The sequence below is a fragment of the Protopterus annectens genome, chromosome 2.part1 (genome assembly GCF_019279795.1).
Source record: "Protopterus annectens isolate FY-2018-M chromosome 2.part1, PAN1.0, whole genome shotgun sequence".
In the NCBI taxonomy this organism is placed as follows: domain Eukaryota; kingdom Metazoa; phylum Chordata; order Ceratodontiformes; family Protopteridae; genus Protopterus; species Protopterus annectens.
The window spans coordinates 340,134,014-340,160,797 of NC_056729.1; the positions used below are offsets into that span (position 1 = coordinate 340,134,014).

At 40.4% G+C, this 26,784-nt stretch overlaps 1 protein-coding gene across 1 annotated transcript in view; it reads right to left on the bottom strand.

The window, feature by feature from the left end:
• LOC122794049 (TLC domain-containing protein 4-B-like) overlaps window positions 1–26,784 on the bottom strand; it is a 745,941-nt gene that overhangs the window by 211,854 nt on the left and 507,303 nt on the right. The window contains exon 4 of the mRNA XM_044062170.1: window positions 1,224–1,282. Within this exon, the coding sequence (XP_043918105.1) occupies window positions 1,224–1,282 (59 nt within the window). The remainder of the gene's footprint in view (window positions 1–1,223; window positions 1,283–26,784) is intronic.

Genomic DNA, 26,784 nt, shown 5'->3' on the forward strand with positions numbered 1-26,784 from the left:
GAAAAATACTTAATTGTCCTCGTGGTCAAAGGTAAAATCTGGTCACTTAATCATGAGGATGGATAGTACTAACACCGCAGAATGTACTTGCCAGGTGATAGTTACGTTGCAGCTCATCTGGGCCCCTTACCGTCCACAAAGGTGGATAACGTGTAAGACTGACCCCTTACTAGCAAAAGAAGAGCTGTTGACAAAAAAGGACTTTGATGTTATGTCAGAGATGGACTTGGCTCTAGGAGAGTGTAACAGATGTCTACTACTTGTATCCATTTCATTCTCATGGCACAAGCACCAGTTTGAACTCGTGTGAAGTACACTCTTATTGATACCTATGCCAGGTATTATCAGCCACCCCCATTTTGCGAGATGTAAGGCAGCTTTGGAATTCTCTCTCCTACATCTGTGGATTACTGAGTTGTACCAGCACTCCTTCTCCTCCAGACAGCAAAGGTAGTGCTGGTGTGGGTCTTACCTAATGAAAGACACTGAACGTCTTCATGATACATGTCATGAGTCAAGAAATGACCTGTGGGAGTAGGAGAAAAGAACTGTCATGGACAGCGTTTGGGCATAAACTCCTAGCCAAACATATGACATTGTGGAATATGCCTGGAGGAGGCACACATTTCCTTGAGGGTAGGAACTGAAGAAAGAAACAAATATGTAGCTGAGCTGAATACTGCAAGAGAAGAAATGCCAAAAAAGTTAAGCCACTGTAGAGGCCTCTCAGTATCAAGTCCTTACTACATTTTTGCTGTACAAAAATAACAGGTCTGCTATACTTTATGATAAAAACATCTGACTGTTCCTCCGTGCAGTTTTCAGTCTTGAACCTTAATAACCACTAAACGTTCAACAATGCTTTCCCTTCAGAGTTTCTTCTGTTCTTTTCTGCTTTGTTACTACTGAGCTACAAACGTGTTTAACTTTTATGGTACTCAATGTGTTTTCTTCACCAAGGCAGGACTTAATGGGTTATGCATCAAAGTTTGGCGACAGAATCCTCATCTCCCTCAGCTAACTAAGTGGCTAAAAAGTTTCACAACCCAATGTGAATTTGAGGCTACTCATTAAAATTACAGTGCCATGTGGGCCAATACATAAAGTAATGATCAACATTATTTTCTACAAGAAAATAGTCATGCTTTACAAACAGATCTGAAAATTTTATTAGTTTTGCCAAAGGCAATATAAATAAGCAAATGTATTGCACAAAAACTTACCTGAAATGAGGTAGCCTGCAGTTATTGCGACATTTATTCTAACTAAAGTGGCGTCTCCCCTGTAATTAGTAATTAAAATATCAGATGAGATACATTTGACTATACTACCTCATCTACAAAATAAAGCAGCTTTACAGTCATATTGAAAAGTCTCTACCTTCAACATTAAATATATTCCAAATGCATTCATGCACCTAAAGCTGAAAACCTTAGAAACAGAATTCTGCACAATCTGATACAGCTCCTGTATAACTCTACCAGCATTAGGAATATGGTTGCCTAAACCAAAAGGATGACAAATACTTAACATTGACTTAGAGTTTAGCTTCTCATTTACTTTCTTTTTCTACATCGGGGGGGGGGGGGGTCTAAGGATATGTACATTGTAAGTCACATAGTCAGCAAACATGACGAAGAAAGATAAGAATTAAAAAACATACAAAACAGCATTTCAGTCACAGTACAAAGGTGAAGCAAATTATATTAAAGATGAAGACATACAACAAATTCAGTTTTATAATAAATTTATAATGGATATGTAAAAGGTGTCAGGAATGCGCAACAAAGTAATTCCAGGGGATAATGGGTGCTTTAGTTTATTCCCAGAAAAGATGACTAAACAGTTTGCTAGAAGAGTCTGGTACACTGCACACAGTACACTAACTCATCACAGTGAACAGCTAACCAGAACAGAGGTTCTTCACAGTAGGCAATAAAATGGTATATAATAGGCAGAAACCTTCCATAGAGAATAAAATGCCTTGCCAATACCAAAGAAGAGAAGGAAGAAGAATGGAGACGTAACTGACTTATTTATGAAGTCATTAACTGCATGAGTAGGCTGAGTACTAGTGAGGCGTTTTCAGCAAAGAAGTGAGCCAGATGCTAGGTAAACATAATACATGAAAAGTCACATTTAGAAAACGGTTATGCAGGACATTGAAAACCCCACAGAAGCTGTACTGCCCCAGAAATTGCCTACGATGAGACAAGAAGAAGAGCCCACCATAAAAGAAGTAAGAAGAGCACTAAGAAAAATGAAGTCAGGGAAAGCAGCAGGCTCAGATAAGGTCACAGCAGATACAATAAAGATGCTGGGTGAGATAAGGGAGAAATGGCTCCTGAGGGTACTAACAGCAGTGAGGGCTGAAAGGCGTATCCCAGATAACTGGCGAATAAGCATACTCATGTCAGTGTACAAGAACAAAGGGGACATCCACAACTGTGGGCAGTACGGAGGCATCAAACTCCTATCACATTGCATGAAAGTTCTAGAGAGGGTGATTGATAAATGGATACGCAGAGTACTGGAATGTAAGGTGGGAGATGAGCATTTGGGATTCAGATCAGGATGTAGCACAATTGACCCGATGTTTGCAGTGAGACAGATACTTGAGAAGAAGCTAGAGATGAGATGAGAATCCAACTGGGTATTCCTAGACGTGGAGAAAGCATGTGACAAGGTCCCAAGAAAGCTGATCTCGGCATTACTGTTGTGGTTTGAAGTTCCAAACATTGGTAGAATTAGTGCAGGCTATGTACAGGGACCCAATGACTCAAGTACGAACAGTGATCGGCCTCAAAGAGGGGTTCTCAATGGGAGTGGGTGTACATCAGGGTTCAGCTCTGAGCCCACTGCTGTTCATACTGGTGATGGACTACATTAGCAAACAGGTCAAAGGAGACAGATCAACAAAGTTGCTGTATGCAGACAATGTGGCATTACAGGCAGACTGAGCAAGATGGGATGAAACTAAGCACAGATAAGATGGTGGTAATGGCAGCAAATTGGGGAACTCAGAAGAAGCTGAAAATAGAGATAGAAGGGAAGATAGTGGAACAGATAAACAGCTTCAAGTATCTGGAAGGGGTGGTTGAAGAGAAGGGAAGTCTGAATGAAGAGGTCAAAGCTAGAATCAGTGGGGTTGCAGCCAACTGGCATAGAGTGTCAGGTGCAGTCTATGACAAAATAATGCCAAAGAAGCTGAAAAGTAAGGTGTACAAGACAGTGGTGCAACCAGTACTACTGTATGGCACAGAAACCTGGGCAGTAAAGGTAGAACTGTTGAAGAAACTAGATGTGATGGAAATGATGTGCCTGAGAAGGGTGGTAGGATGCATACTGTGGGAGAGACTAAGAAACGAGGACATTAGAGCAGAAGCCAAAGTAGCTCCAATTGCAGAAAAGATCAAAGAGAACAAATTACAGTGGTTTGGACACGTGCAGAAAAGCAGAAGGCAATCTGGTGAGGAAGATTTGGGACAGACAGGAAGGAAGGATGTCCAGCAAAGAGGTGGACGGATTGTGTGAAAGAAGATCTGCGACAGTCAGGCATGAGTGTTGACAAAAGCAGGAGTGTAGCACTGAATCGAGAGAGTTGGCGACAGTTAACATGATACCCCAACCCCATGTAGTAAAAAATGGGAAAAAGGGGGCTGATGACGATAATGATGATGATGCAGGACATTACATAAACGAAAGTACAGCTGTATCTGGGAATGTGTACCTTTTCACTATATCTTGTAAGAACAGATCACTGTAACAGTAAATCATAATATGTGGGTTATATGAGTTTTGCTCACTTTATGTCTTCATTTTCAGCTGGAAATCTTATCAGCTGTACACCAGTCCCTAGGAAGACCAATGCTAGTCGTGTACCAGCATTAAAGCCATGGTTGGTTCACAGGTTCATACTGCATGTTCATACTAAGGCCATGACCAAGAAGACCACTGAAAAACTCAGCCATGTCACCTAATATTAGAGGAAGATTAACAGTGCCCCAGTGAAGCTTTTTCCCCAAATATCACTGATGAAAATTTGTATTCACCCATTCAGTCACCCAGTTTGGTTTTAAAGGTGGCCAGGGAAGCATGTTGTTTGATATGTAAAGGGTACATACTCCTGAAATGGGAGATATGTCTGTGTAGGTATCTGTCATCCCAACAGGTATTCTTTGTGTGGCAGTACAGGTTTAGATCTCTAGAGCGAGTGTTTGCTACTGGTTCCATTTAGCTGAAGGAGTTCAGCATTTGTGGCCATTCAGAACACAGAAGGTTAAGCAGAATTCATCCCTCTGAAGCCTACATGAGACTGAGTACAGGAATAAGGCATTTAAACTATAAGAGTACCCAAGGACACTAAGACCTGTAATTTTTCTGGTGAAAAAATGCTGAGGTGTGTCAGATTAAGTTAGCTGCATAATTAGGTGCACAATGAGGGGGGAATAACATATTTAATGATGGGCTTAATAAGGAATGAATAAAGTAGAACTGTAACTTTTTTGGGACCCTAAAGAGATGACCTGAAGGGTAACTTGAACAAGGTAGAAGGAAGCCCATATATAAAGTAAACATTGCAGGGTGTTTTCTTCAGTTTTTGAGCCACATAAAGCCTTCTGATTGCATAAGATTTATGCTCTTCAGAGCAAACAAATGTTATGTATGTACTATAACAATATATCTGTTTTGTTTTCTTCCAGCCTGTTCAACCTGTGGGTTATCAGATCTGACTTGGATCAGAAGTCGGTATTTTTAGAGACTTAAGTGAGGGAGCTCCACCTCCTCTACCCATAGTACATAGCTTTCCCCTATACTCCTTAAATCAAGTTTACCCATAATCATCACCCCCACCCCCACAACAATGAGAACATTCACAACTACAAAATGATGGTCATAAGGGCAACAAAGAAGGACCCGAGCAAACAAAGAATACACTAAGTGGAGTTTGCAGACTACAATGCACTCTCTAAGGTAGCAAATGAGATCTGACGAGAACAGGGAAGAGCAATATACTATGGAGAGTAGAGGCGGAGCTCCCTGGCAGAAGACTCTAAAAAAGATGGCTTTAGATCCAAGTTGTCAAATCAAAAATTACTTCCAAAGCAAAGAGAGGCAAATGACTTCCTGTAACAATTCAGCCAGTCATAATGCTGCTACATGAACATCAACTCTAGCAATTTGAAACAGGTATATATTGTATTCTCCACTGAAGGCTTTTGCCGAGGTGGTAGAGGTTTTTATTAAATTTTGGATTTGTATTTGGGTCCTGGTCTGCCTTTAATTTGTTGTTTTATATAATGTTGCTACTTGTTTGGTGCCACTTCAATATCTTGAAAAAGGGGGTATTGCAGGTTACTGAAATGTTACTTGTTTATAAGAATTAAGAAAGTAGTTGGATTATTTCATTATGATCAATACACAGGGAAAGGAAAGACTGGATCCAATTGATGGTTAGCAGCTGGATCCTGGAACATGCATGCAGCAGGAGGATACCATTACCTGTCCTAACATGGGAAAAAATCTGTATTGTTTTTGTAACAATCTGTGGTCTGTTGCTCTTTCTTTTTTGGAGGGACAGTATAATTTGGATGGGCAGTGGAAGTACTGCTGTTGGGCTGGTTAGGAGCTGTGGACTGTTTCATTGCCTAATTTCAGTGCATGTTTGGACCAGAGTTGCTGCCTGCCTTGCTGATTTGCTCTACTGCTGAAGCTATCCAGATACCTGGATAAAGGTAAGAGCCTAAACTTGTATTAAGTTTAGTGGTCCAGACAGTCCAGTTTAGGAGGAAGACTAGTTTGTTAAAGAGGGCTGGACAGATTTGTAAAGTGTTGTATTTCCCTCCTACGTTTGCCTTGCCCTTGTTAAAATAATTTTTCCCTTTTGTGAAGGAATGAGAATTGCAGTGTGTCAGTTGTGATGATGTGGGGTATTGCCAGCTATGCCAGGAGAAGTAGGGCAGTGGATGTGTAACATATGCCAGCATAGCTAGCTGGAGTTTTGTAAAGAATTATATGTCATTTGTATATCAAACTGATTTGTACAGGTGCTTGTGTTGAAAATGTATTTATTTCCCTCCTACCTTTGCCCTGCCCCTGTTAAAATTTATCTCCCTTTTGTGAAGCAATGAGAATTGCAGCATGTCAGTTATGATGATGTGAGGTAGTGCTAGCTATGCCAGGAGAAGTAGGGCAATGGATGTGTAACATATGCCAGCATAGCTAGCTGGAGTTTTGTAAAGAATTATATGTCATTTGTATATCAAACCGATTTGTACAGGTGTTTGTGTTGAAAATGTATTTGTAAAGCTACTTATGTTAATAAATGTGCCAACAGTGGGTCCTGCTGGACAGAAAAGAAATACACCTGTATGTCAGACTGTATTGTAACTGTTGAAATTAATATATTGTAACAGAGAATATTGGAAGAGAAGAGGTTAATCTCAGTCCAGCTAACTTTGAAAAAAAGTCTGTCATTAAATTACCTGGTTTAGGCCATACAGATTGTATCTTACAGTTCTGATTGCAGACAGAGACAATATTTCTGTGGAAAACCAGGACTAGGAATTCTACTGTATTGTCCTTAGGGGTGAGTTAATTGCTACTGTGGAAAGGTGGACATTTTTGAAAAGATTTTATAGTTTCCAGATGCTATAACACATCTTAGCAAAGTTCTATGTGTGTGTGTATGTTAAAACATATGTGCTAGATTCTGGTTCAATTTCTAGTACAGGGGTTAATGTGGGAACCGGAAGTCAAGTGACCAGATGCATGTGATATAATTCTGTAATCCAGCACTGAAATGATATTTTAATACTAGATGAGACAGAAGTCTTAGGGCAGTCTATTTTTGAAACCTGACAAAGAAGGATCACTCACCCACTTCATCTTGCCTTGCTTTAGTAAGTAACCAGGGAATAGTAATTCTTTAGATCAGTCAGGAAAATATAGTGATATTATTAGTTAAGTACTATTTTTCTGTATCTGTGTGAATCTATCGATCATTGTTATTTTTAATATTTGCTGTGATTGAAATTCTTGTGTTTATTGCAAATAGATATTTAGTATTATTATGTTCTTTTATTATTTATTATCAAATATATTTAAAATGTTCTTTGTGGCTAGTCTTTTAGAGAGTATTTTAACCTTTGAGGGTACTTATATTTATTTGATGATACTGTGGCTGTTCCTGAAAGCCTTGCTGCATTGGTCAAACACTACCATTTGTATTAGTATTCATTTTATTCAGTAAAACTGGGTACCCTTGTAACAGCCTTAGAGTATCTGGCTTTGGAGTGTTCTCATGGCAGTATCTACCTTGCAGTCTGGGCAGATGGGGCATAGCTGGTAAATCTGTGCCAGCCTTTCCCATGTATGTGTGTGTGTGTGTATGTGTGTGTGTGTGTGTGTGTGTGTGTGTGCTTGAAAATATTGGAGCAGGGACACAGACCACTGGTTACACAGAGAGGGTGGTGGAAGACTTAGCTTGGAACACTTGGCTGAGAACTCAACTCTACAGCTGTGGTGAGTGTGGGGTCTTATTTGGGGCCTAGTTGGAGAGAGGGAAACCCAGCCTCAGGACGGGAGTGTGTTCCCTGTGTGCTCTTAAGGAAAACTGTGCTTGGTGCAGAGAACTGCATCTGGAAATATGGTGTATATCTATTTTTGTTACAAGTGAACGTCCCTCACCGGTGTCCATTGTGAGGATTGAGGCCCCTCCATTACTGGCCCTTTGGAGGGGCATCACATCAGTAATATCAAATAAGGTTTTTTTTTCTGTTTAATAAGTTAAGGATCTGCAGGCTGATAGTAATGCTAAACTATGAGTCTATACTGATTATTTAGAAAATGTTGGTTGATGCCAAATCTGTTGTTATATTAACTTTTTAAATAAATTACACTGCTTGCTGTCAGTTACCAATTATTGTTCTGAAAAAATGTTGGTTGATGCAAAAACTGCAGCTCTATTAACTTTTCAGATTAACTATAGTGTAGGCTGTCAGTATTGCCAGAGTAGAGGTCCATAATAATTATTGTTCAGAAAATGTAGGCCACATTTAAAAAAGATAAAGAAAAAAAACTGTTGCATTAACTTTTGAAATGAATTCTATGCATGTATAAATTGATTGTTCAGAAAATGTTGGCTGATGTAAAACCTGTTTCTGCATTAACGTTTTAAGTCAATTACATTGTAGGCTATCAGCACACTGCGGTGGTGGTGCTGCGGTAGCATTGTCGCCTCACAGTTAGACGTTGCCTGTTCGATTCTCAGTTAGAGCGTCTTCTGTGTGGCAAAATGCGTTAACGGGCGTTCCTTCATTGAAGGTTGTGCGTTAGGCCCGGCAAGCCAGCACGTAAAACTCTACTTCCAATCATTAGCGGACCGGAGTTCCGCTGTGGCGACCCCTAACCGGGAAAAGCCGAAAGACACAAACAAACAAACATTGTAGGCTATCAGCAATATTAGACTACAGGTCCATACTGCTTACTCTTCAGAAAAAAAGATGGTTGATGCAAAACCTGCTGTTCTATTAACTTTTTAAACAAATTATATGCAGGCTGTTGGCAATGCCAGACTAGCTGTCCATAATGGTTATTCAGAAAATATTGGTTGAAGTAAAACCTGTTGCTGTATTAACTTTTTAAATGAACTGAAGAACTCCAATGCTGAAGGAGCTCTGCCACAAGGCCCAACTCTCAAACATTTCCACTGAGAATATGGTCACTGTGCAATGTAAGCAAGTTTACCATGAACAGCCTTGCTGTGTATTAACTGTAAATAGTCAAATTTATACCAGCACTGTGCTGGAAAGTAGCTATGACATTCCTCCCAAAGGAGTAGTTATATCATTCTAATCACCACTTAGTAAGTGGGCCACTTTCTTTTCTCTTGACCAATAGATTACACTCTATATGCCAATTACTTAGTCTCCATAGTTTCCTGATTTCTGCATTCAGTTAATGAAAGAAAACCTGTTCTACTTTATATCTCCTTGTTAATTGCTTTCTACCAGCTATAATCTGATTGCTCTCTGTAATAACTGACCTGAAGGTGGAAGGGTTAGTATAGTAGAATGTATTGCTAAATCTCCCCCTCACTTTGGTGTCCACTTCCACTTACTCACCATCTTCCTTTCCAGGGCAGGTATGTGTCATGTGCTATTACATTTCTATTTGGTCTAAGACTGTGTAGAGCAATGAAAAGACATTGGTAGTGTGTTGCATTTGTATCAATTTCATTCATGTCAGATAAGCTTTATGTATGTTGAGCCTGTGCCCTTCAACAAGTATGTACATAATTTCATTTGCTGCTTTTATGGTATATATGACACTCTTTTGAATACTGGTTAATCCAGTGCTTACTATGTGATGGTGTTATAATGTCGCTCTGACTCACCATGGTTCTTGCTCCATCAATAGGCAAAAGCATTAACTTTAGTGCCTCCATATAATATTACAGTTTAGTAGACTTCTCTTCTTTTCTTTTCTTCTCTTTTAGAGCCTGTGGTCCCTTCATCTACCCGACTCCGATACTGAAGGAGTTCCGCCACAAGGCCCAACTCTCAAACATTTTCACTGAACATACTATCTTTGTGCAATGTAAGACGGTTTAACATGAACATCCTTACTGCATAATAACTGTAAATGTTTATAGGTTCATCGGTGTTTACTAGGATAATGACCACATGGGGCCTTTGTAAGCCTAGCCATGCATCCCAAACCTGTGATACGTTCCGGTACCCCTGATAAGTGTAAGCAGTGGCTTAGGAAGTGAAACATTTACAAGCAGGGGCCTGGGAAAAGAACTATTTACAGTCTGTGTCCATTAGAGACATGTACCAAACCTGGGATGAATTTCCTGTTCCCCATCCAGTTGTCCAAGTTACACTTGTATTGGGTTAGGGAGGAACTCTGCTTTACATGGATGGGGAAGCCTCTTCCAGAGAAGGGGTAGTCTCTGGGATACATACCTGTTTCTCCAGCAGATCCTATTTGTATCATAGGCAAGGTTTAAGTCTTTAGAATGAGTAATTCTGGTGCTGTCTGTTTTGCAAATATGCAAGAGCTCCATCAGAGTGGGGGCTGACAATGCCTTGTATGCCAGGCATAGATCTCCCCACAGCAGCCTATAGGAGACAGAATACGGGATACAGCCTTGAGACAGTCTGCATAGGACATGTTACTTACGCCCTTTATTCTTTTAGCGAGGATATGCCTGGGTAGGCACATACCAAAGGGGGCATTGTACTCAATGATAGGTCTGATTTATGCCAAATAGAGTGGAGCAATGACTTCCTTGGATCTAGATGCCATACCTTTGTTCATAAATTGCACAACATAGAATGATTTCATCACTACTGTAGACACCTGATGGTCAAAGGCTAGATTACTGTCTGTGTGTGTGCCCCCAGTCCCTGACTACTGGGTCAACTCTTAGGGGTGTGTTGTCAATATGACAGTTGCCAAGGGTGGTTGACTTCCCAAAGGATACTATTATGCATTTCTTGGCAATTAGTTTTAGTCCACGGCTCTGACTCCAGTGGTTTCTCTGTGTCAGCCCTTTCTAGAGAACATTTGTGTCGATGGGTAATTCAATGACAGCTCCTAATTTGCAATCATCTGCAAATTTAGTCAGCCAGAGGCCACTGACGTTGGTCTTGACTTCAGAGAAGTAAATTCCAAAAAGCAGTGGTCTCTGGATTGATCCCTAAGAGACTCTGCTTGTGACTGGCCTCTTTATAGTGGTGAACTCTCAGTTCTATCCTCCTGGGTACTGTAAGTGAGACAGCTGGCTATCCACTGGGTTACATATGAGTTTGTACCTAACCTCTTAAGTTATCAACAATTCCTAAGTGGGGGATTGTGTCAAATGCCTTTGCCAAGTCAAGGTAGGCAGTGCGAACCATTTTGCCCTCATCCATTGCTTTAGTAACCTTCTCAAAGAAGTCCACCAGGTTGAGTAGGCATGACCTGCCCTTGATGAAATCAAACTGGGTTGGGTCTAGTGTCTAGAGGATTCCTATGTCATTATTAATTATTTCCATGATAATTCTTTCCATAGCTTTGCATATGAGACTATAGAGACTTATGGGTCTGTAGTTTCCAGTGGCTGTAAGTGACTCACCTTTGTGCAGAGGGATGACTGTTGCTGTTCTTCATTCATGAGGTATGAAGCCTGTTTGGAGACTACAGTTAAACAGCAATTCCAGAGACCCTGATAGGTCATGTTTCATGCTATTTAGAAGACATCCTGGGATATTGTCTGGGCCCACTGATGCAGTATTCTTGGCCTGAAAGAGAATGTTAAGGACCTGTTCCTTAGTGATAGCGGGGGAAATTATATTTGATGGTATTTCCTGAGGGAAGGTTGATGGGGAGAAAGGGGTAAAGTTGGAGCTGAATTTGTGTCGGCCAGTAGGTTTGCTATACCTTCTGGCTCAATATAGGTGGTTCCATTTAGAATGAGCTTTGCACGTAATTGTGTATTGTCTTTGAGGTTGCGGACATAGCTAAAGAATGCCTAGTGGTTGTCCTTGGCCTGGGAGGCCAAATTTGCCTCAAATTTGGCTTTGGTAGACTATCTGTTCTCTGAGTTGTTTGTTTAGTTTGATGAGAGTGCTTTTATCTTGCTGGATGTTGCACTTCCTAATTTTTGCCATGATTCTCTTTCTTTTGTTATACAGCCTATTGATGTAATTCCACCAGGGTGGTTTGTTTTTTGAGTTAGTTCTGTCCTTCTTCCTGGTGGGTAGAACTGACACTATGCAGCTATTAGCATGTTTGTATAGGGTTTTTGTGAACAGTTCTGCACAGGCATCAGTGTTCTCAGGGTTTATGGGGGCTTGAAATGTTGCCAGGTTATCACTTAATAGTAGAAGGTTAGCCTAAGAGTAGTTCTTGAATATTCCAGGGTTAGTTGGGGTAACAGATTTTATTTTTACTTCAAAAGAGACCATTCTGAGGTCTGACCTTACCAGAAAAGACATTACTCTAGGGGGTGTGCAGCACTCTCTCATATTAGTGAGGACCAGATCTAGTAAGGTTGCACCCTTTGCTAGTGTATTGCCAATCTGGTCCAGAGAGTTTGTGTTTACAAATGATCCATCTAGTCAAATACAGGCCTGCCCTGAAATGGAACAGGGCTGTGACCCCCCCCCCCCCCCCAATGAGTAATCCATGCACTCTAAAGGCCACTTATTAAGTGGGCCAATGTCCTTTCTCTTGGCCAATAGATTACATTATATGTACCAGTTACTTAGCCTCCCTAGTTTCCTGGTTTCTGTATTCAGGAAATAAAAGAAAACCTATTCTATCTTGTGCCTTCTTGTTAATTGCTCCGTATCAGCTATAAACTGATTGTTCGTAATAACTGACTTTATGGTGGAAAACCCACTCCCTCTTACTCTACCATTATACTTCCCACATACACATTTCACCTGTGACACACATTCCCTAACCCTCTCCAAGCAACTTAACTACTATCATAGAAACACTCTTGCTTCTATTTCCTATTTCCCAACTTCCACCAAAGATTTAGCATCCTTCCCAATAACATTACTCCCTCCAGTACTACTTTGCACTACATCTTATATGGTTTCACACAACTAATTAACAGCCCCATACATTATAGCAATACATCAATTTCATTATTAGACTGGATCCTAGTATCAAACCTAGCAAATTCATCACCACAGGTACAAAGTCAAACTCTCTCAGTGACCATCTCCCAATCTTTACAATCAGACATCTCACACATACACTTAAGCAGCATGTTTATAAAACAACACAAACCCATTCAAGTTTAACTCATAAATATTCATTACTACACTATCATATATTAACTGGAACATCCTAAAAATTCCCCACTTGAATGATGATGTAAATGAATTCAGTACAACTTTCCTGAATACCCTAAATAACCTTGCACCCCCTAGAAGGAAAAGTCTATCACAAATAATGCAATTTGTCATCCAAAAAGTGTAGAATGCTAATGCAGGACAGAAAAAAAGGCATAGAAAGAATGGCAAAAATATAAAGCATCACAGTATCTCAAAAACTTCAAAATGCTCTGCAACTGTACTAAAATTAAAATAAATGAAGGTAAAAAATTATACTGTACTATAACAACTTTCAGAACGGTAGTAAAAACAACCCTAAAAAATTCTAGTCAGCCATTAAAGAAATCTTAGATCCCAGCCAAATTCAACCTTAACCCCTCTTCCAATAACATACCACTCAAAACTGCAATGGAATTGAACTCTTATTTCATAAACAGTATAACGTCCCGAACCAAGGATTCCCCAACATCTAATCCCAGCCCTGCCCAACAGCCACATGTCACTACATTCACCTTCACCTTCAAATATGTGACCACATACTACATAAAACTACTCTTAAAGGAGAACAATGCCCTTTGCTGTAGTCATCCTCATTCCATTCATTTTTTTCATCCCTATCTGGAGATCCTGGTCTTAAAAAAACAAAGATACAGCATGTTGTTGTCTTGATTCTGACTGTTTTTCAAACAATTCCCTTGTCAGCAGCGTACGGCAAATGCTACAGAGTAAAAGGATTTATCTCATGGTCGTAAAACAGCAGCTGACTGTCAACCTTTTGGTTATGTCATAGCTACTGTTAAAGACATTTATTTTTTTTTTCCCCAACTCCCATGCTGATGTCAGTGTTCCTAACATGCTTAAATATGCCCACAACATGATGTCTGCAATCCTGAGGCTTCATTTATATCCATCTTGGTACTTAAATGAACCTATCTCATTAATGCTTTTTCCTACAAAGTGTTTCCAGTGAGGTATATTTTGCAATCACAACCCCTCCAAAGCCAGGTCTATATAATTTTGTCAAACAAACTAAAAATCAAATACCTCTTCATTGAACTTTATCCATCAAAACTTAATCCATCAAATGGTCACTTCAGCAAACTTTTTCCCATGGAAAAAATTGCTCGGCCAACCTACAAACCATCACAAAAAAACACATAATTTAAAACCCACTCAGGTGGGGGGGGGCTGCATCCCCCACATACCCCCTAACTAAATATACCAACTCTGAGATTGCACTACAGTGGGGAAAAGGGCAAACTCCCAATGATGGCCAACTAGTTCTTCTCCCTTGGGAAAAACTTCACTGAAATGATCGTTCGATGGATTAAGTTTCGATGAATGAAGTTCGACGAAGAGGTATTCAATTTTTAGTTTGTTCGACAAAATGATACAAACCCTCCAATGCCATGCAAAGATTGCATTTATAAGGAAAGCAGTTTTCTTTCTCCAAGTAATGTACCGCAAAAGTACGTTTTCAGCAATCGCTGTTTCTTTTCTTTTGTTAAATTATTTTATGATTGCCGTTCCTCCTGTTTGGCTTTTTGCTTTTCTTAAAATTCCTGTAGTATGAAAAATTAGTTGCACATGCATTTGCACCTCCACATGCAAACACATGCAAAGTAATAGGTTTGCATGTAGTGAAGTTACTGCCACTGCATAGTGGCTAGATTGTAATCAGTGTGTCAGTTTGTGAGATTACATCTCTAATAATCTTTGGTAAATGATAGCAGAACCTGACCATTAATAAATAACTGGGGAAATTAGTTTCTTTAATTCCTACGCCATTACTTACCTGGTATCTATGGAATGGTATGTAATTGTCTGACTCTGAAAGGTGAACTGCTGATGGAGATGGCACCTTAAAAAAAAGGTTTCCAAATTAAAAGAGCAGAACCCAAGCCACTGTATTGTGAGACTGAGGTCTGCTCTTCCTAGACCACAACCCAACAATGAAGCTGTTTAGTTTAATGTTTGGTTCACCTAGGCCTGTGTTCATGCTTTTAAGAATTAAAAAGGAGCAAGACCAATATAGCTAATGGGGTGCAGTCATGTCCTCCATCTACTGAGATGGTAGATTCAGAAGAGATGATGGATGCTAAAAGGGAATTTGTGGAGTGCAAACTGTATTTTTAACTGCATACCTCTGAGCTACCAGATGTAAGCAATGTTGTTGTTGAGTTAGTCATTCTATATTTTGCTCTATCCTGAAAGCAGGTAGCTGGTTTAAATTCCTTAACTTAGTTTTAGCCATACCATACAACTTTTTCAAGCCAGACGTCACTGTTAGCCCTACGCTTAGTCACCACTATCTGGCAGTGGTATCTGCAATAATTAGTATCAGCACTCTAAAATCCAAACCAACGAATCCCTGGACTACCTTACACAAATTAGTGGACTCCAAAGTTACACTGCAGTACTATTTGAAAATTGGTTGTATTATAATAATTTTACTTGAAACCCAAGTTACTTGACAATTTTTGTACACTGCATTTATTACATATATTAAACCAGATGAACTGGTAGATCTGTCTACATTACTGTATCATACATTGAGTGAACTAAAACATTTAGTTGGGCCATAGAGAGAGAAACAAGGATCTGCACATTTTATTAACTTGTTGTGTCCTAATTAGCAGTAATTATACTTTTGATATCTGCAAGGTTTAATGGGAATGCCTGCCGAATCCCGGAAGACTTCTGGATAATTCAGTTTTCTGAATCATTAGTCAATAAGTTATACAACTAAGAGTTTTCACAATGGGCATGCATAGGGATGTCATTTTGCAAGAACTGGCCTTAATGCTGCCATTTGTCTCTATTAAATCCTGTTCCTTAATACAGTACCACGCCATCCATACTAAACATGCCTATGTTGCACTTCTTATTTTGATAACGAAGGTCACCAAACCTGGATTATCAGGAGAAAATAAAATTGCACACCAGATGTAGGCATTTAGTTGCATCACAGCATGGGACTGTCTACAAAGAATAGCAAACCTACTAAGTAACTTTGATCACTACTATAGTGGTGCAGGAACTAGCATTGCCACCTCACAGTGCATATATTTGGTTAGTACTTGTCTGTGGCTTGTAATTTGTGAAGTTTACATAGCCACCCTGTGTCTGTGGGGGTTTATCCATGTTTTTGGTTTACTCCAACACCCCAGGCACATAATGCAGGTGTTCTGCATTCTTTCCAAATTGCCTGTCTGTAACTGTGCAGTGTGTTTCCATGTGCTTGTGCTTTTTATGATAGGCCTTGTTTGTCAGGGGAAGTATACAACTGTGTGATTGTGTGAAAAAATCACTATAGCTCCTGGTAGACCGGACATTCAGGGCCAGTGTCAATGTGTGTGCACTGAAAAAAAATTACGATAATGCTCATGTTTATCTGTATACACCCATAACATTTCCTGTCATATATAATTGTTCTTGGTATCATTTGTTTCCGTTCACCTTTTTTTGTCCTCATTTGACTTCCTTATGTTTGTATATGGGGAGTTGCAATGTACCTAAAAATAACAAGGAAGCCATATTTTCTTTCACTTTCCATCACAGCCAAACATCAGCACTGCACATGATAAGTGGTCATCTATGATGCTTTGGGCAGGGTGTGTATGAAGACAGTTGATCCCTAGCACAGTTCTTTAGCAAGAAGCACTGAATCCTACAGTGTTTGTCTCTGAGTTCTTGACTGTGTCTCCTATGTGGAGGCTGCATAATATCCTCCCTGTCTCTGAATGGGTTTATCCATGTGTTGTAGTCCCCCCAAATCAACTATGTGCCATAAGCAAACTGGCATTGTTTCGATTTGCCTCTAGATAACTGTGTGTGTGTGTGTGTGTGTGTGTCTGTGTAAATGCATGGGTATGTCTTCTGATACACCTTGCTTGTCAGGGGCATTATCAGGATGTGTGTGAAAAATTTCAATTTTTGATTTGTGGACATACACAATGTAGGTAGGTAAATGCATTACTCCCCTGGTTAGCAGAAGAAATGGTTAATCTTTCAAAATAAGGTATAAAATGCATTACAGAATATAGACTCTTAAAGCTTTTGGGAGGGTGGCATAATGGTTTAAGTGTTTACCTTACTGACAAAAGGTGCAGGGTTTGATTCCCAGATGGGAAAATTGGCTAGGCTTAAAATGGCCCACAAGGGCAGTTAGCCTAGTGTCATGCCCCGCCACTGGACCAGTAATCAAGGAGCCTCAATCCTCACCACTAGTACCAGTGGGGGACATACACTGTGAGTATGACAGGTACAGACACAGTATTTCCAGATGCAGCTCTCTGCATCAAGTGCAATTTCCCTTAAGAGCACACACAGACCACAGTCAGTCAAGGGTTGGTTTCTCCCTCTTTCCCCAGATCCCCAGTAAGACCCCCACTGGTACAGCTGTAGAGTTGAGATCTCAGCTGAGTGGCCAAGACCTCCAGCACCTTCTCTGTCCAACCAGTGCTTTGTGTCCCTGCCCAAGTAGCTGACACACACACACACACACACACACACACACACACACACACACACACACACACACACACACACACACACCTGGGAAAGGCTGGCGCAGGTTTACTAGCTATTCCCCCTTCAGCCCAGACTATAAGGTAGTTATTACTGCAACCAGCCAACACTTTATCAGCTACTTTAAGGCCCTTAACAAAGGGTGTCCAATCTTACTGTGTGATGTTACTATCAATACAAATGGTAGTTTGACCAAGGGCAAGGCTTTTAGGAGTGGCCCACAGTATCATCAAATAAATATGCAAGTACTCTCAGAACTTAAATATGTCTAGACAGACCAGCAACAATGAAAGGTTTAAATATGTTTAATAATAAATAATAAAAGAAAAAGAAAATACTCAGTATATAATTACAGTGACATCAAAGTTCAAAATCACAGGAAATATTTAAAACATTGCAAGACAGTCTCAAATAAATAAAGAAAAATATCTAAAATAAGCTTTGCTATATTCCTGACTATATCTAAGAGAATTATACTGTTCCCTAGACTTACTGACTCATACCAAGCAGATGTGTGGTGAATGGATCTTCTGGTCAGGTCTCAGACGGAATACAGAATACCCTGACTCTCTCAAAGAGTTCTTAAATTAATATCTCAAATATTACTACTAGGATAACTTGCAGAATGACAGCATTTCTTGTCATCTGAGTATCCCAGGTGAAAACCTCCACTGCTGGAACTAGAATATTTAGCATCTACCTGTAAAAATACCCAGGCTTTTGCTCAGATCTGTGCAGATGTTGGAAGTCATAAAACAATAAAATACTTCCACATCTCAAACGTAGTAATTATTTGTCCTTCAAGACAGCACAGATAGCTCCCTAGTATAGACATCCTGTCTCTTGCTGTCATAAAGTAATTTAATTTCAGCTATTTTCCTGAAGTTTTGCAAGTTAACCTCTTGTATTCCAGTTTCCTCTATTAATATATATACATTTAAACAGTTACAATAGTGAATGTACATTTCTGTTCTCTTCCAGCAGGATACACTGTGGATACATCTCTAAGCTCAATACTTTAAAACCCTTTGCAACACACACTTCTGTACAAACAAGTGTGATATACACATAAAAAGAACTATAGCTTTACCATAACTTGACATCTGTGCTATCCATTATTCATCACGGATGGGTCTTGGATCTGACCTCTGATCCGAGCCAGCAGTGCAAGCAAAAGCTTCTGAGCTTAAGCTCCTCCCCTCCCAAGATCCCCTGCTACCCATAATCCTCAGGCTGAGTTTGCTAGATAGAAACAAGGACAGTGAAACTGCCCACAGGAAGGAACAGGGATACTAATAACTCCATTACTCCATAATTCCCCAGTCAGCAGAAGGAGGGGGGACAGAGGGTGGGAATGTGATGAATAATAACACTGGATAGCACAGATTCCAAGTTATTGTAAGTACATTACTCTTTTTCTGATGCTATCCATGTCATTATTGATCACGGAAGGGTCAGAGTCCCCAGCTATCCACAACCCTGGGAGGTCTCAAGGAAGGACATGCCAGAGCACAAAAGAACCAAACGAAGCTCTACCCCTGGACACCAAGTCCAGTTTGTAATGTGTTACAAATGTATGGAGATTTGACCAAGAAGCAGCAGCACAAATGTCTTCCAAAGAAGTCCTTGCCCAGAAGGCCAAAGAAGTGGCCACTGACCTAGTAGAATGGGCTTTAATTGGCCTGGGGAGTTCAATGTGATTGCTTTCATAAATGTGAGTTATGCAACCAGCAATTCAATGAAAAAGAGAAACCTTGGAAATGGCCTGACCTTTCCTGGCCTGAGAGTATGCCACAAAAAGTTGATCTGACTTTTGAAAATTCTCAGTTCACTTCAAATAGAAATGTAGCTGCCTATGCACATCCAGGCAATGCAATTTGTACTCCCGTTTGTTCAAAAATTGGGAAAAAAGATGTGTAGTTGACTTGACTGATTAAGATTAGCCTCTGAGGCTACTTTAGGAATGAATGAAGGAGTGGCTATGAGAGATACCTTATCCTTGTGAAAAAACATGAAGGAGGCTTTGATGCAAACAGCCTGCAATTCAGAAACCCTCTTGGCCAAGGTAATACCCACCAAAAATGCTGTCTTCCAGGACAGAAACTTAATATCACACTTAGCCGCAGGCTGAAAAGGAGGTTGTGCCAGGGACTGCAGCACCAAAGTAAGATCCCAATTAGGAGAAGGATCTTTGAAAGGAGGCCTGAGCAGGAAAACTCCCTTAAGAAAGGCCTTGCACAGCCTAGAGCAAAATGTGGGTCTTTCACTTAGGTGGAAGTTGGATACAGCCGCCAACTGAAGTTTGATCATTAAGAAGCTAGCCCCTTGTTGAAACAGAGGGGAAAGGAATGACGAAATGTCAGGAATAGAAGCTGAAAATGGATCTATGTCACACTGATGAGCCCAAAAAGAGAATCTCTTCCATTTGCTGGAATAAACTTTTTTAGAAGAAGGCTTTTGGGAGGCTAAGATAATGTCCTTCACCGGAGAAGGCAGTTTAAGCTGGCTGACAATCACTGGAACTAGAGGTACCAAGTTGTCAACTGAAGGTTGAGAAAGAGAGAGGAAGCCCCCAAGGATGGGAAATGAGATCCTGGGCTGAATCTAATATCGAAGGTGGATATTTGAGATGAGACCAAAGGAGGGAGAGCCACATCTGACAAGGCCAGAAGGGGGCAATGAGGATGAGATGAGTCTTCAGGTGATGTTCTTTCTGTAAGACTTTGGGAATGAGGGGAGTTGGAGGACAGGCATACAGAAGACCCGGTGGCCAATTGTGGACCAGAGCATCCCATCAGGGCAAAGTATCTGCTGCATTTGTGATTGATTGGGGAGGCAAACAGATCACAGCAAGGGAGACCTCAGCAGTCGAAAATCTAACTTGCCACTGACTGGTTCAGGGACCACTCATGGGGGCTCAGGATAGATCTGCTGAGCCTGTGTGCCAACACGTTGGAATCACCAGGAATATGCTTTGCAAGAAGAAAGCACCTGGAGGACATCGCCCATTCCCAGACTCTCATGGCCTCTCTGCACAGAGGATATGATCGCATTCCCTCCTGTTTGTTGATATACCAGACTACCGCCATGTTGTCTGTCTGAATTGCCACAGTCCCGAGAGAGAGATAGTATTGGAAGGCTTGCAATGAGAGGAGGACTGCTCTCATCTCTAGGACATTGATGTGCAACTTGGTCTCTGATGGGGACCACATGCCTTGGACCGTCCTTCCCTGAAAATGCCCCTCCCACCACAACAGGGAGGCATCTGTGGTCACTGTGGCCTGGGGCTGGGGAAGACAAAAGGGTCTGCCTAGAAGAAGGTCTTTGGACTGCAGCCACCACACTAAGTGACACTGGGAGACCTGACAGAGCCTGACTGCCATGGACATAGGATGAAGATGAGCCGACCACTGCACCGCAAGAGTCCATTGAAGAACTCGCATGAGATACCTGGCCAAGGGAAGCAATGAATTGCCGCCACCATGGAACCAAGAGCTTGTAGGATCAAATGGGCAGGAACACTTTCCCGATCCAGAAGAAGGTGGACTTATTCCCGAATTTCATCTACCTTGTGGGGGAAAGAGCTGTAGTCTTCGACACTGTGTCCAGAAGAACCCCTATAAATTCCAATCTCTGGCATGGAGCAATATGAGATTTGGGAAGGTTTACAGTGATGCCCAGGTCTCAAAAGAGGCTGAGAGTGTAATCCATGGCTCAAGTGAGTTGATGCCTTGTGGGAGCTGTGAGGAGCCAATCATCCAGGTACAGAAAGACCTGAAACCCCCTGCAGCCAGAGATGGGCTGCTACTACTGCCATATACATGGTGAACACCCGGGGGGGCTGTGTGAGACCGAAAGGCAGGGCTCGGAACTGATAGTGATTGATTCCCAGCCAGAAGTGCAGGTATCTCCTGGTGCATCTGTCGATTTTTATGTGATAGTACGCATCCTTGAGATCCACTGAGCACATCCACTCATCCTTGTGCAGAAGCGGAAGAGTGGACTGAACAGTGATCATCCAGAACTTTGACTTCTTGACTGACAAATTCAAAATGCTGAGGTCCAGAATGGGACGCAGGTCTCCAATTTTCTTGGGCACCAAAAAGAAGGGAGAGTAGGTTCCGGACCCTCGTTGTCCTGTTGGGACCTTTTGGATGGCTCTTTTTTGAAGAAGGTCTTGAACCTCTGTGAGAGCTAACTCCCTTTGGTGTGGTGGAACATCTGGGAGTGACTTTTAAATTGGAGCGGGCTGACTGAAAAATATGAAGTATCCCTTGGACACAATGCTTAGCACCTACTGGTCTGAGTTGATAGCAGCCCAAGCTAGGGGGTGCAAGGAGATATGGCCCTTGGCTGCCTCCAGGACAGGACAGCCGGGCAGCACTTCCTAAGCACTGTGGGTGCTTCACTGAGAAGGGTTCTTGGGAGTAAAAAAACACAAAACCAGAATCCAAAAAAGCATTTAATAATCCTCTGACATCTCGGCTTGTGTGCCTTCACAGGAGAATACATAATATCCAATGCACTCCATATTTATAGTATACACATTAATCTAATCAAACAATAACCAATTAATCAATCACATATCATTTAATACAAAAATTTAAAGTAAAACTCTCCAATTAAAATCTACATTCATTCCTTGTGGTGCCAAAGTATCAAATTTTAAAATATAAATAGCTTCCCTATATAAAAGAATATTCTTAATATTCTTATACAAATAATTATCAGATACTTTTTCTAAAATTGTCCCTAATAAACCCCTGACTGACTCTGATGTACATAATAAAAATGTTCTACTAGTGAACTAGACATCTTAATATTTTCAATGTCCCTAATGTGTTCCAATAATCTAACTTTGAAAGGTTTTTTCGTTTCCCCAATGTAAAACTCATTACAGGGACATATAAACACATATATAATGCCTCCTGTATCACACCTAAAACATCTTTTAATATCAAATTTCCTCCCATTTATACTATCAAAGCCTGTAACTGTGTCTACAGGCTTTACATTTGACACAAGCCTCAGTTCCCTGTTTCTGTGGCATAGTATAAAGTTTAGACTCTATTTTAACTATCCTCCCTTTGACTAAAAACTGTTTTATATTCCTACCTACTTTATATGAAATTTTTAAATTATCTGGTAACCAATTCTCTGCTTCCTTAGATTTTTTAAGTAGTTCCAGAAATAGTTAACCATTTCTACCACCTTATCACTGAACATACTATATACCATCACAAAATAAATTTCTGATTTCTTTCTTTCCATGTTACTACTAAAATTTCTCACCTCCCTATTTCTTTATAAACTTGTGTATTAGCTACATATATTTTAAGATAAGCTTCATCTATTACTTGTTGCCTATACCCTCTAGAATAGAACAGCATTTACATGTTTTGTACCTCTTGTTGTAATTCTTGTGTATCATTACATAACCTCTGTAACTTAATAACCTTCCCTAATGGGAGAGCTTCTATAGTATGAGGAGGGTGACAACTACTGGCTTTGAGATATTTGACTTGACTCTGAAATTGTCTATGTATCCTTGTATGTAAATATCATTTAGATATGTCTAACTCCACATCTAAAAACAAAACTTTTTTCCAGTTTGTATACCTTCAAATTTCAAACTAAATCTATTTATCTGTAAATTTGAAATAAAATCTTCTACTTTTGTTTCCCCTCCTTCACACAAAAAAATCAGATCATCTATAAATCTATTTATAGCTTTTAATATGCTGATGGAAGAATGAAGTTTTATAGATGTACTCCTGTTCAAACAAACCCATACTTAGGTTTGCATATGAGGGGGCAAATGTCGCCCCCATAGCTGTTCCTTGTATCTGCCTATATAGCTCACCTTTAAATTCAAAAAAAATATTAGTGAGACTAAAATGCAACAATTCTATGATATACTCCGTTGCTGGACCTTCCCCCAGGAAAAACCTTACTGCCTCCAAACCAAAAGCATGATAAATGTTTGTATACATGCTTTTAACATCAAGGGTGATCCAATACATTTGTTCATTCCAGCTTATATTTTGTATTTTTTGCAAAAAGTTTGACACATCCTTAACATAAGCTGATAACAATAACACCTTAGGCAACAATAGTTGATGTAAAAGACACCCTATATTACGTAAAAATAATTACTTCCAGAAACAATAGGGCAACCTGGAGGGTTATTCAAATTTTTATGAATTTTGGGTACACGATAGAAATATGCCATACTGGCATTGCTGTTAATAAGCTTTTTCTTAACATCTTCATTAGTCAAGTACCCTAGTCTCACTCCTTTATATAACAATTGCTCATATTCAGAGATAGCCAACTCATACATATCACCATAAACTTTTTCATATACTGTTCTATCATTTAAATGGTTGTAGCACATTTCCAAATACTGTGAAATATGTAAAATGACTAATTTGTTACCTTTATCTGCAGGCTTGAAAATCAAATATGCATTTCTTCCTAATGCCTGCAGTGCTAACCATTAATTTTTAGTCAAATTGTATCTTACATTCCCAAACTTTTTAGATTTAAAAAAATCTTGTTCACTAGAATAATTAAGCATATTCTGAAATTGTATGACATCTATACAATTAAATACTGGTATGAATTTACTTTTCACCTCGGTTTTACTAGTGTCAAATAAGTAATATGCATTTACAGCATCTTCTGAAACACAGGAAAAAAACTATCATCACTGCAAGTAATAACATCTTCATCAAAGCTAATAGCCAAAGGCGGATCATTAAAATTCTGTCTAAACATATACTTCAACTGTAGTTTTCTTACTAGTTTAAATACATCACATTTAAGATCATGCAATAAGCATCACAGTAGGGATGAATTTTAAACCACACTCTAGTACAGCTTGTTCATAAACATTTAAATTATAACCGGATAGGTTAACCACAATAGGAGTCCAAATTACCATTTACCCCTTTTGTTCCTTTGTTGCCACTGCTGGGAATATTGTTGGGGATGTGATTGTTGCTGTTGATTAAACTGCCCTTCTCGTTGCCGCTTCTTTCCCTGCTGAAATGATTTATTACCCCCTTGGTTCCGAAAAGTATTCTGATGTTGCATAATGTTTTGTGGTGGCAGCAAGAGCGGCTATTCATTATTTTCTACCTGATAGTCCTCTTCCCCAGATGAAACTATATCAAAAGATGGTCACGAACTAATAGAACGCTATTCTTCCCCTACAATTCCTTCATTAAATGTCACATGACATTTTCCCTTCTTCCTATTGGTCTTAGATACAAAGGCCATTCCATTGTCACAGTCCTTTGTATCTCTCATCAGTTTATTTCTCTTCCACACCATAATATCTTGCTCATATCCCTTCAATTTACCATTTATATCTTTCAAGATGTTATCCAGAAACTCTGGACCTGATTTGGACATGATATTACTGCATGTAACAGTTATATCTTTCTGTAGATTGTTTTGCTTTAGTCTGTCTCTTTTGACAAGTATATCAACCCATTCTGATGTACACTTATGGGCTGCTTGTATCCAGCGTTTACAAAATCCCAAGTCAGTTTCATCATCTAGGTCAAAAGGTGTAGCTGGGTCTTTGAAAACTCTAAGACCTCGGGGGGTAATCTCTAGTTCTAGATATTTGGACAAACTTTGAACATTTAGGAACACAGATGTCTCTTTATAAAATAACTTTTCTAAAGAGTCACATAGTACCTTAATTTCTGAACTCATGGGCACCTGCTGTTTCCATTCAATGGGTGAGAACAGATTAGAAAGTCTGCAATTTTGATCTACTTCCCATTTATTCCACACTGGTAAATTCGAGGTTTATAGCTGTATGTTACCAATGGACCCAACAGCAGCCTCCGCATATACTATAGTCAAAGAATTAAGCATCTTTTCATTTGGCTGAGATAAATATTTATCCATGGACCTTTGCTGCGAATCCGTGGTACCTCAAAATACCCTTGGCAGATCTATATTCGGATCACTGACAATGAATAATCACTAGACCACAATGCAAGTCCACACTGAAGTAAAAAAAAAACACAAAACCAGAATTCAAAAAAGCGTTTAATAATCCTCTGACATCTCGGCTTGTGTGCCTTCACAGGAGAATACATAATATCCATTGCACTCCATATTTACAGTATACACATTAATCTAATTAAACAATAATCCAATTAATCAATCACATATCATTTAATGCAAAAATTTAAAGTAGCACTTCCTAAGCACTGTGGAGGCTTCTCAGAGAAGGGTTCTTGGGAGCCCTGATTTTCTGAAACTCCTCTGCCTCTAGGGCGGTGTCTGTTATCAAATCCCCTATCCCGGCCAGAGGAAGAGGATTCCTGAGGAGCATCTTAGAAGGAAGGCTCAACCCTGTAGAACCACAGTGTCTTACTATCCCACTAATTCCTGGAGAAGGAACGGTGGGCAGTCAAAAACTTGATCCCGACTGCGGACAAAGTCTTTCCCTCCTGCTCGCTGTGGGTCAAGGTTTCCTTGACAGAAGGACCAAACAAAGTAGATCCATCAAATGGGGCACTGGTAAAGGATGCCTTGAAGTTGTCTACAAACCTGCACAGGCGAAGCTAGGCATGGCGCCTAATAGCAATGCCTGTGCCTGCTGCTTGAAAGGTGGCCTCAGCCGTATTAGAGATCAACCTTACTGAGGCATTAGCAAGGGATGTGAGAGTAGAAAGCTTTGGAGAGACCAGCTTGAGGTTCTCTGTAGGCAGCAACTCTGACAGGGAAGAGGAAAGCTCTGACACCAAATCGCTCTGCAGCCATGTGAATTGTGCCATGTAATTTGTAGTCCTTAGTCCGAATGTAGCTGAGGCATACACATGCTTCCCAAAATGGTCAATCGCCTTTGAATCTCCATTCGGGGGATGGACCATAGAGCTCTGTTACATGAGCTCCTTTTTGGTGGATGCTGCAACCATTATGGCATCAACTGGGACACCCTCGCTCCAAAAGGCTTTATCCTTAGGTGGACTCAGGAATTCGTCCACTCTCTTAGGGACTAGTTCTACTGTGTCTGGCTACTTCTATGCCCTGCTGGAAATAAGCTGGATGAGCTCATCTGCAGAGGGAGACACCCTGGAGGAAGATGGGCCCATCCTGAAGGCCTTCAGGAACATGGATTCCTCCAAGGACAGGGTGGGAGAAGACCAACCGCCCCACTATTTCAGGATCTCGAGGATGTCCCCAAAGAACATATCCTTGGACGGAAGTCTGGGGGACCCATCCCCTCCTCAAAATCTGTGACCTCAGTGAAGGATTCTCAAGTGGAGTCCAAGTGCCTCCTCTTGTATGCCCTGTTCCAGGGAGGCTCCTCCACCATGAGCTCTGGGAAGGACTCGGAAGAGGAGGGTACCCCGATGAGGGTAATGCCCTTCTGAAGGTGCTCATG